Genomic DNA, 12,005 nt, shown 5'->3' with positions numbered 1-12,005 from the left:
TAGCAAATGGCTGCAATATAACAAAGAGTGAAAAATTTAAGGGGGTCTGAATAGAATTTAAGGGGGTCTGAATACTTTCCGTACCCACTGTGTGTATATATATATATATATATATATATATATATATATATATATATATATATATATATATATATATTTATATAAATGTAAATAAAAAGAAAATCCTCAAATTCACCTACCTGTAGCTCCCCCACCATGCACATTTGTAAATGTATGTGTGGGGGGTAAAGGGGGTTGGATAAAATTTGAGGACTTTCATATATATATATATATATATATATATATAGCACACACCTTTGTTTTAAAACTTTATACCATAAGTGGGCAGTACAGTGGCTAAGTGGTTAGCACATCTGCCTAGCAGCACTAGAGTCGTCGGTTAGAGACCCAACTATGGCACTACCTGCCTGGAGTTTGCATGCTCTCCCTGTGCCTGTGTGGGTTTTCTCCGGGTTCCCTCCAGGTACTATGGTTTCCCCCCACACTCCAAAGACATGCTAGTAGGCTAATTGGCACCTTGATAAATTGGCCCTAGTATGTGTATGTGAGTTAGGGACCCTAAATTGTAAGCTCCTTGAGGGCAGGAACTGATGTGAATGTTCAATATATATATATATATATATATATATATATATATATGTAAAAGCGCTGCGTAAATTGACGGCGCTATATAAGTACATGTAATAAATAAAAATAAAGTACAGTTATCTAAACCTCTGGATATTTCAATCTTGTGACTTCAGTATTTTTACTAGCATACAAATCAGGCTGAAGAAGCATGTATGAGAGAAGGAGGGAGGGAGATACACTGCAGAAACAAGGAATCCTCCAAGATATCACTGCACAGAATATCCCTTGTGACCTCTTCAAACCTTTAGAAGCATGCACATCCAGATGGATGCAGAAAGCATCTAATTTAATGTAACTTGCTACTTGCAGAACCCCCAGAGCTCCAGGAAGAGATGGCAGGCATATGGAGACTAATGTAAAAAAAAAGACATGTAAACTATCTGGGCATTTCATGACCGCTCTTAAAGGACAGGAAACGAAGAGGAAAGGTTATGTTTGCAAACTAACTTTATTTGCCTAAATGTATTAAAATAATTAACTACAAGCAGATATAAAACACACACACACTAATGCACTTCAGTATTTCTTAATCATTAATGCATATGAGTTTACATGTTAATAAGAGTAAACAAAGAGGTGACCTCATCGGTCTGCTGCTAATCTTTCTCTGTCCAGTCAGAAGGCAGGAATGGAAAGAAGGCATCATTTTATTCCTTAAAGCAGTAGTAAATTTTATTTATTTATACCCACAAGTAAGCCTATAATAAGGCTTACCTTTAGGTACAGTAAATATCTCCTAAACCTGCACTGTTTAGGAGATATTTAATTTAGTATTGCCAGTGACATCAGCCGGCGCATGTGCATGCCGTCCATTGAGAGAGCTATGCCGTGACTCGTACATTCAAACAGCCGGAGCCAACAAACATGATAGAAAGACCGGGTGACGTTGGAACCACTGTCAGTGGTGACAGAGGGCTTTGTTTTAAAGTAAGTCTTTCATAATGTACTAGTGATGTATACTAGCACATTATGCTCTTAACTTGCAGGAAGAATTTTTTTTTTTTTTTTTTTTTTGCTGTTTACTATCGCTTTAAAGCGTATGGCAAAATTTAAAAATACATATTTTCTCTGCAATTACATTCACATTCCTTTATGTTTTCTCCATTTAACATGCTGCAAATACAGAAAAATAACTGTTGATGTCCCATGAATATCAGGCAAAATCAACAAGTTGTATTTATAAGAGAGAGATAGCAAAACACTTTCAATGGTATAGTTCATTGTTATGTTTTACATACACATTAACTGTAAGTGGGGTTATCTACCTGGCTGTGTTGTATAAGGGATCTGTGTAAAGCTCAGGAATGGATAGACAAACCCACAGAGCCTTTGGCAGGTTAACACAGCTCTCCTTTGTATATTTCACCTGTATATAGTGAGTCTTCCTCCAGCGATGCTAGGTCTTCTTCTTTCCCCCTTATTCTGCTGCCACTGCTGCCATCTTCTCCCAGTCTTCAATATAGGGCAATAATGGGTGATATTACTCCCACACATGAGCACAGAAGTTGCTACAACCCTGTATTCAGCATTTACTCCTGAACATTGGTATATAGACTGAGCTGTGCATTTGTTGCTTTTGGTGTACAAATTAAATAATGTAACAAGAGAAAGCAGTTTGTATAGGGCGCTACCTGTTGGAGCTACCTGTTGAGTACCACAGATCCACTTTTTGGAGGGAGGCAGCTCCCATAGCGGCTCACTCTAGCCTGAAGGAACCCCGGAACCATCTGCAAATGAACCCCCCTCTCTGCGGCTTGTCTGTATACTTGGCCCAGAAGAGGGTAACAGGGTGAGAGTGTTACCTACAAGTGGCACTTTTTTCTACAATCATTTTATTTCATGGTTTAATATCACCCAATCACGGTTGTATACACCACATACTAAGTGTTTTTTTATATATATTTTTATCTACCTGTCAGTGACATTTTTAATTAACACTATTGTTCACTTGTTTTCGCATATTACTTGTGTTTCACTGGCACTGCCATCAGGCATTAAATTATGACACTCTGTGTGCACCTTTTTTATTTCATGTTTTTATGTATATGAGCAGTCATTTATTTATTTAATTGCACAGAGCACTTTATTCTTAAATGGGTGGTTGCCAACCCACCCCTTTCACAAGCTTTCTCAGCACTTCACTCATCACTGAACTCTTGTGCACATATAGCTTGTGTAGGGGTTTTGCACCCTTTTCTCTCTTTTGGAAACAACTGCTCCAACAGGTAGCGCCCTATACAAACATCTTTCTCTTGTTATATATATTGCATCCCTGGTTTCAGGGTTGGGTTTGTGGCAGCTTACTTTAATGGCATCCCAGTCTTAGTCCGTAGGGTTCAATATTGAGTTGGCCCACCCGTTGCAGCTATAACAGCTTCAACTCTTCTGAGAAGGTTGCCTAAAAGGTTTAGGATTGTGTCTATGGCAATGTTTGACCATTCTTTCAGAAGCGCATTTATGAGGTCAGGCACTGATGTGGATGAGAAGGCTTGGCTCACAGTCTCCGCTCTAATTCATCCCAAAGGTGTTTTATTAGGTTGAGGTCAGGACTCTGCAGGCCAGTCAAGTTCCTCTACCCAAAACTCGCTGCGTGTAAAAGCAGGGAGTCCCAATACTTTTGGTAATATAGTTTATATGTTAGCATTTTTAAGATGTAACTTTAGCTCTGCTTTATAGAATCAAATGCTGCATTTATTTTTGTCTTGTACATCTGCCTAGAGTTCAACTTTAAAGGGGCACATTGGCAAAACCCCCTACATTTGTTTGAGGATTTTGAATCCTTTTCAGGATTTATCTAGTCCTGGTGACATCATATAAAACATAGGAAAATCTAATTGTAACTGAAACTGCCCATGTAAATATGAGTATGGTTTTGTTGTAAAAATTAATCTGCATACAAAGTGATTGATATTGTTTATTTATTTTGTACTGTTCCTTCTCTTTATAATCAGAATGTAAAGAGATCAGTTACACCATTTACAGTTCTCACCTACGAAGACCTTATGGCCTCAGCGGTTCCACTCTCTGATGAAGACCCCAGCTATTGGGATAGCTTTACTTCCAAACAGGAACTTCCCCAGCGCCAAAGTGCCAAGCCATCATCAAAGTCATGACAGAAGCCTGCAACCTTTTTGGATTTTCAAAGCCGGTTTATCAAGATTAGAAAAAGACTATTTTGGTGCATTTTCCTGAATGTTTGCCTAAATAATAATTGTTGAACTGTCACAATGTCGACCTGAAATGCATAAAAACAAGTAACAAGAGTTGTAAAGTAACAAGTAAGCACAAAGATAGGGGGGAAATATTACAGGGACTTGCAGCTTTGAGAGAGGTTCCTTTTCTAATTTGTCCCTGATTCAAATAATTATTTCTGGTTTAGTGTGGCCTGCTCTGTTGGTGATAAAGTGGCAGGTTTTCATTTCAGATGAAATATAGGAAAAATAGCCAATTGTAATTCGGCACATTTATTTAGTTGCAGAAGCTTAGTGTAATGCCACACTTCTCCATGTGTGAAAAGTCAAAATGTAAATATAGCCACAGTGGTAAATGTGTAATCCCACCACTAGACCATATTTTCCCAAAAAGATGTGTTCAGAAATATATATTTTTGTATTGTCAGAGTATGCAAGTGTATGTCCTTTACAGACATTCCTGGTGGGACTTTTCTCTAAGGGGTGCAGTAGTTATCAAATGCAGAAATGCTGATTGATTGCTCCCCTTTTTCCTAAAACTAAATGGCTTGCTCTTTCTGCTCACAAATGAATAAATCTGAAGACATTGCACTTGTCATGAGATGTGGACAAAATCATCATAGACACCATAAGGTGGAGTGATACGATATTAGATCTGCATTTGGCACTGGGGCTGTAAGACTTAAAGTGACCTGTTAACATTTGCATGCACCACGTAACTACTTAAAGAGCATCTGCCATTTAACATTAAATGTTATATGACAGGCATAGTGCAGCAGTATCAGACCACAGTATATGTTTTAAAAAAAAACATGAACAGAACCGGTTTACCTTTAGACTCTCGCTCTCTGATTGAAACTTCATTATGGCCCTGTTTGCACACAACAGGCATTCAGGGGTCATCATTTTAAGTTACTTGCCTATGCTATTTTGGCTTCAGCTATTTAGATCTAAAAAAACAGGGCTTTTTCTGTAAAGCAGTTGAGGGTAGCCTGGTAAACATATCAATATATGGCATATGCATATATTTGGTAATACAAATTTGCCAGACTAAAAAAAAAATTTTGTTAAATCCAGACCAAAATACATAAGATATATGCCAAACCACTATATATTGCCTTTAAAACCACACTTATTCTATGCAAGCTTGTATTGAATCTGGTGGCTTCTGTCTACAAACCCCAAAAGCAACATTTTTGAGTAAAAGAAAAAGGAATTTAGATCCTGTACAGGCCTTGGAGAAAACACAGGTTACATTTCCAATCGATAAGGTTAAATATGCCAGAATATTAACCTCTGAACCGCTTTTACTCCTGGTACGAAAAAGCTGCTGAAAAAACGTGCCTTAGGGCTCTTTCACACGGTCCGCCTCCGTAGGCGGATCCGTGCTGCTCAGCGGGGATCGATCCGCCAATCCCCGCTGAGCCGGCGGATGACAGCTCTGTCTCCGCTTGCAGTGCGGAGAGGGAGCTGTCACAGCCCCCGCTGCTCTCTATGGGGGATCAGATGAGAGCGGACCGCCTGTCCGCTCTCATCCGATCCCTGAACGGATGGAAAAATAGGGTTTCCATCCGTCCAGATTTCACGGACAGGATCGGATACGTATCGCAGCGGGTGTCAGCGGAGGTGTCTCCTCTGACACCCGCTGCCCCATAGAGCTGCATGGAGCATCCGATCAGATCCGCCTAAAAAACTGACAGGCGGATCTGATCGGATCGCCCGTGTGAAAGAGCCCTAAATCTGCATATTGTACACCAGTTTAGGCAGGCTCCCCCCCCCCCCTGCGCCATTACCACCCGTGGTCCGCGCTGCAGAGCGGCCACGATTGAATTTGCATTCGCCTATTTATTCAACTTAACTGTAAGTGTTCTACCTTTTCTTAATAGTCGTTTAAGAGGTAATGCACTATTGCCTGTTCCATTCTTTTTTGGGCACTATCTGTCACTGAGTGTGAGGGGTACAGGAGAGAGACCAACCCCCATACAGCAACAGGAGTCAGAATAAGATTTACAAGAAAATTCACTGCCTGCTACTCTGGATAATTTGCCTGATGATTTGGAGAACATTATCACTCACCATCTGACCTGTGAAATACTTGCCTTTGGTAAGAGTTTTGATATACCACATATCGGGTGGAAGAGTGAAAGGTTGGGACTTCATATCTATTACACTGGCTGGTGTCATCTTCTCAAGTGTTTTATTATGTTGAGTTGGTAAGGGTATTACCTCTCTTTTCTTTACACGTGGGTGCCAAGAGGGATTTGGTGTTTGCACGTCCTCTTGTTCACCTTAATTCACCATAGTGCCCAAAAAATAATGGAACAGGCAATAGTGCATTACCTCTTAAACGACTATTAAGAAAAGGTAGAACACTTACAGCTAAGTTGAATAAAAAATGGGCGAATGCAAATTTAATCGTGGCCGCTCTGCAGCGTGGACCACGGGTGGTGATGGCGCAGGCTCCCCCCCCCCCCCGCGCGCCATCACCACCCGTGGTCCGCGCTGCAGAGCGGCCACGATTGAACATGGACATTAACATGTTGGAGCTTATATGACATTTTAAAGATTGGGTTTACTACTTTAGCCTCTTTACGACCGCCCGCCGCGGATGTACTTCGTCAGACAGCCGCTCCTGCGTGAATTGCCGTAACTAAGGCGGTTGCAAACAGGAGGGTAGGGGCGAGCTCGTCAGCGGGGAAGCCGATGCAGCAGGCAGGCAGCTCCGATTGCCGCCTGACACCCCCGATCATTCCCCGCTGAGAGAGAAGAACGGTCAGCTGTTGTAAACACAGCTGACCGTTCTTCTCTCTGGAATGATCATAGAGCCCCTGTGATCCTTTTATATAGGATTACAGGTCTCTATGATTATTCCATAAGCCACGCCCCCCACACAGTTAGAATCACTCCCCTAAGTACACATTTGACCCCTTGATCACCCACAATGTTAACCCCTTCCCTGCCAGTGTCATTATTACAGTAACAGTGCATATTTTTAGCACTGATTACTGTAGTAATGTCACTGGTCCCCCCAAAAGTGTCAAAAATGTCAGTGAGGGGTCCGATCTGTCCGCCGCAATGTCGCAGTCCCGCAAAAAAACGCAGATCGCCGGCTTTTTAAAAAAAAAACAATAAAAATGACAAATCTTTCCCGTAGTTAGTAGACGCAATAACTTTTGTGCAAACCAATCAAAATACGCTTATTGCGTTTTTTTTTTACCAAAAATATGTAACAGAAAACAAATTGGCCTAAAATGTTAAAAAATTTAGATTTTTACATTTTTCTTTTTGGGAATGTTCTATAGCAGAATGTGAAAAAAAAGATGATTTTTTTTTTAGAATTGTCACTTTTTCTGTGTATAGCGCAAAATATAAAAATCGCACAGGTGATCAAATACCACCAAAAGAAAGCTCTATTTGTGGGAAGAAAAGGACGTAAATTTCATTTGAGTACGGTGTCGCACTACCGCGCAATTGTCGGTTAAAGTCACGCAGTGCCAATTTGAAAAAAGTGGCCTGGTCATTAAGGGGGCAAATCCTTCCGGTCTTAAAGTAGTTAAAGAGGAAGTAAACTCTCCCCCATAAGTTATGCCCAAATCAAACCTCACTACCAGTTAAAATCACTGTATGCAAATGTCATCTTGCTTGCTCCGTTTTCTTGTAATCTGTACTGTTGCATGTGCTGACATCACTGTCGCATGCTCATCTTTAACCCGATTTGTGGCGCGCTCTTTGTGCCGTCAGTCCATAAAGATGTATGCCCTGTCTGTCATATCCACTCTGTGCGGCACAGCACTGAGATACCGTGATACTACAGTCTCCTGATACACCCTAAGTGACCTTACATGTCACAGGGAGGGGTGTAAACATCGGGACATCACGGCTAACTGCAGCGGGGATGAGCCACGGGACACAGTTAACCTAGTGGTCCCAGAACTAAAACAAGGCTTGCTAAGAACCCAATGCGCATGCGCGAGATAAAAGATCGGACTAGCAGAAAGGGCAGAACTAAATTGCAAGATGGAGTCAGAAGTCAATAGTTTAAATGGCACTGGCTTACCCCAGGAAGGAGAATTTTCTGCAATACAGTAAGAAACAAATGAATGGGGGTTATTTTTAATGTAGAATGTGTTGGAATACATTCCCATACTGGCTTATTTATAAAAGAGCTTCATAGGGGGAGAGTTTACTTCCTCTTTAAGGCTGAACACCAGGATTAGCAAATATTATCCACATATAAGAGTCGTGTATTCATTGTGTATTTCTTCCAGATTTGTGCAGTAATCCAGTGTAAAAGTTTGCAGGAGCTTCCTGTAATAAAGACCGGCACTGCATCTCTCTCCTTGTGCAGGGTGACTGGTCTTGTATACACCCCCTTCTGTAGTCTTCTGCAGCCAGTCTGTAATGGGGAGAGCCTGCTGGATTCCTCCCATGGCTCAGCTCTATGTGTAAGCTATGTACAGGACAGTGATGATGTCACTACTACTGTTTTCAATCTTGGTGCTCCCCCCCTTTTTTATGCTTTTACTCTTTACAGTATTCAATATTCAACAATACTCATTGAGTTCCCCTTTTGTGATGGTTTTCACACTGGGTGCTGCATCTCCCAATGGTCTATTTGGCTCCTGTGTGATTGAGTGGTGGTTGTTCTAGCCCCGGGAGCTGCGATGTATGAAGAGGGAGGCTCCGCCCCCTTGCTGTCCCCGCCCTCCCCCTCATTGGGACGAGCAGGTCCACCTTTACATCGTCGTCATGCCGCACCTCCAGCGCTGTGCGTCAGTTTTATTACTGACGTCGCCGCGATGCTGCGTGCTCTTACATCTGCGGGGCCGGGAGGTCCTCTCCTCCACAAGATCACGGACGCCCTGGCTCTGTCTGATCCGTGTATTACCGGCTACATGACGCTAATGTCCCAGGATTGCTGCTAGCTTCGGATTAACATGGTAGGTTGGTCACTGGAATATTTTACCTGTTTCCCTCTTCACGGCCACACCCTCCCCTAGTACCCACTTTCCCCGGGCCAGCACTCATCTGCTCACGATCTCACTCTTTGTTTCCTCTCACATTTTTGGTTTCTGGTCATGGTACACTGTTACCTACTATTTCCTTCCCATCACATAGCCACTTGGTGTTTCATTTATTCTGTTTTCCTTTTCAGTCTACTCTTTCCTTCACTCAATTGGGATCCCTTCTACATTCACTACATAACACCAGCCCTTCCTACCCAATACCCACTTGATTATTTCCACAACAATTGGTAGCAATATGCTACACTCTTACTACTTTACTTATATATATGACAGTTATGGAAGGTGCATTTCGCCACCGCATACTCGCCACCCACCTACCATGGACCCCTCTCTGGTTTGCATCCTACCGGGACCCTTCAGCTCCTGGGTCAGCTCCTGGGTCAGACACGGTCTACCGCTACCACACAGAAGTCAAATTTTCCATTTGAGTTTTATCGACCCGTGAGTATTCGGTCCTCCTTTGAGTCCCTATTACTTCATTGAATCTTTTTCTACTTAAATTCTTTTACCTTTTACTGCTAACTCCAACATATTGTTTCCTTGTAGATCTTGAATACATTGATCTCTGACGAAGGGAGCTTTAGCTCTCGAAACGCGTCAGCTCACGATGCTGTATACTCTATTATTATGGAACCCCAATATGCTATTATGGCTATTTTTGAAACCAAACTGTAACACCAAAGATGTATGCCAATATGGTTCATGTTGTATATTATTTATATTTCATATTTTAGCCACTGAGCTATGTCATGTGCTACTGAGTACACAATATTATTTTTACAACCTGTTTATATAGTGCAATAAAGAACCAAATATTGCTTTACTTACCTATTGTGTAATTCATTGATTTCCAGCCACTAGCACATACCTCATCTAAATCTCATCCAATCTCCTTTGTTTCTATATGAATATTGGGATGGAGGTGTGCTTTGGTGGGAACCAGATCATTTCCCTTGTTGTTCTACTACTGTTACAAGGTAATATTTGGGTTTGCAAAGGCATTTGGGGAACACAAAGTGGATTTATAAGCTTTGTGGCTATTAGGAATACATTTCATATAACGTTTTTGTGCTGAGAATTCAGCTTTAAGGTTTAGTTTGTGTTTTTGGTAATAGGTAAATTGTATTTGCAGCTGTAAGCTCTGTGTCAGATCCAATCAGAGCAGAACAGAACAGAAGTCAGGATTATGCAAAGAGAGTCTCGCGAGCTACCGTGTAAGTCTACTACTACAAAATGGATAATATGTTGTGGAACCAGCTGCAGACACTGATCACACTCCCATTAGATGTGCTAGATCAAATCCAAAACATAGAAGTGTCACTCACGCTTCATTCCCATTAATGTGCAAACATAAACAACAATAATAACAAATATATTGTGTACAGTATCTTATATTAAAGTAATTGTAAAGTCGTTTTTTTTTTTTTTTTTTCGGGTCTAGATGGAGGTATACTGGATATAAAGAGATGCAAGCCTGTTTATTTTTACTAATGTGGATTCAGGTCCATGTTCTGAGTCCATTTATATCTGCCTGGCCATAGACCACAGGTGTCAAACACAAGGCCCGCGGGTCAAATCCGGCCCTCCAGGCCATTTCATGTGGCCCTTGCACCTCTCCTGCAGCTGCTGCATCTCCCTCATCTCTGCCCCCATCGTGCCTCAGCAGACGGCAGCAGAGAGGACAGAACTCCTCTGCCAGATCCTGTGCTTCCCTTTGCAGCTGCAGAGAGAACCCCCAACTGCAGTTGGCAGCAGAGAGGAGGACAGCTCCTCCTACAGATCCTGCACCTCTCTGTACAGCTACAGCACCCCCTCCTCTCCGCCTCCACTGGATTAAGCTGACTCCAGCCCTACTCCAGACCCTGTATTTGTTGCTTCCAAGCTTTGCTTCCACCTTCTTCCCAGCAGCAGCACATGATAAAGAGGGTTCACTGTGATGTAAGGGGGGGGGGCGCTCTTGATTTCTGATGGTGGTGGGCTACAGATAGACCTGGCCCTCTGAGGGCGACCCTATACTGATGCGGCCTGCAATGAAATTGAGTTTGACACCCCTGCCATAGACCAACGTGGATTCTGATCCATGTTCTGAGTCCATTTTATATCTGCCTGACCATAGACCAATGTGGATTCTGATCCATGTTCTGAGTCCATTTATATCTGCCTGACCATAGACCAATGTGGATTCTGATCCATGTTCTGAGTCCATTTATATCTGCCTGACCATAGACCAACGTGGATTCTGATCCATGTTCTGAGTCCATTTATATCTGCCTGACCATAGACCAATGTGGATTCTGATCCATGTTCTGAGTCTATTTATATTCACCAACTCATAGACTAACATGGATTCTGATCCATGTTCGGAGTCCATTTATATCCCCCCCCCCCCCCCCCGATAGACTAATGTGGATTCTGATCCATTCTGGTTTAGGTTGAATGTTTATTTTAATTGTAAAGCATATCACAGGAAGACAGAAAAAAGGATATAAAAAGCAATATAAGCATGTATATAAAAGAATCCTAAGATATTTCCAAAGACACTTTCTGTGAGTAAAGATGTAGTGGTAAATAGGTGATCTCGGTATGACTTACTGATGCCAAAAAGAGAAAGAGAGAGGGTGGAGAAGTGGAACATAGAGAGGAAGGAAAGAAGCAAAAAAAAAAGGGGGGTTGGGGAATGGGATGCTCTGGGCAATGGGGTTTAGGCAGAAAAGGGGGAAGGGGCTAACAGAGTGAAGAGACCGATGTCCACCTTATGGCCCGGCCATACATGGATCGAATCTCCATCGGTTCAGCAGGAACTGCTCGAGATTCAAACTGGTAATGGGCAGGATTACTTGTAGGTACAAGCCTACAGAGTGGAATTACATCCACTTTAAAATAATTGAATGCTTGCTGTGCAAGACTGAGAAATGCTGCCTCTCCTTGTATAGCAGCTACTGTGAAAAGATGCAGAGAAAGATTTTTTTTTTTAATGTTATTTTAGTAATGAGTTCATGAAGAAATGTCTATTGTACATCAAGTCTCTAAAGATTCAGAGATGTCCGATTGAGATTGAAAATGGATTCCACAAAAGAATGCATTACAAGCTTGCTGCCTTCGGAGAAATGCATTTACCTGGTTTTATTTTCAGCTC

General features: G+C 41.9%; 1 protein-coding gene across 1 annotated transcript in view; it reads left to right on the top strand.

Annotated features, from left to right (window-relative positions):
* AASDHPPT (aminoadipate-semialdehyde dehydrogenase-phosphopantetheinyl transferase) overlaps window positions 1–3,817 on the top strand; it is a 107,708-nt gene extending 103,891 nt beyond the window's left edge. The window contains exon 6 of the mRNA XM_082248377.1: window positions 3,603–3,817. Coding sequence (XP_082104503.1) covers window positions 3,603–3,764 — 162 coding nt within the window. The 3' untranslated portion in view covers window positions 3,765–3,817. The remainder of the gene's footprint in view (window positions 1–3,602) is intronic.
* Window positions 3,818–12,005: the final 8,188 nt, after the last annotated feature.

The sequence above is a fragment of the Pelophylax lessonae genome (genome assembly GCF_965119305.1).
Source record: "Pelophylax lessonae genome assembly, chromosome: 2".
In the NCBI taxonomy this organism is placed as follows: Eukaryota; Metazoa; Chordata; class Amphibia; order Anura; family Ranidae; genus Pelophylax; species Pelophylax lessonae.
The sequence above is the reverse complement of the archived record's forward strand: the minus strand, read 5'-3'. Positions and strand labels throughout refer to the sequence as shown.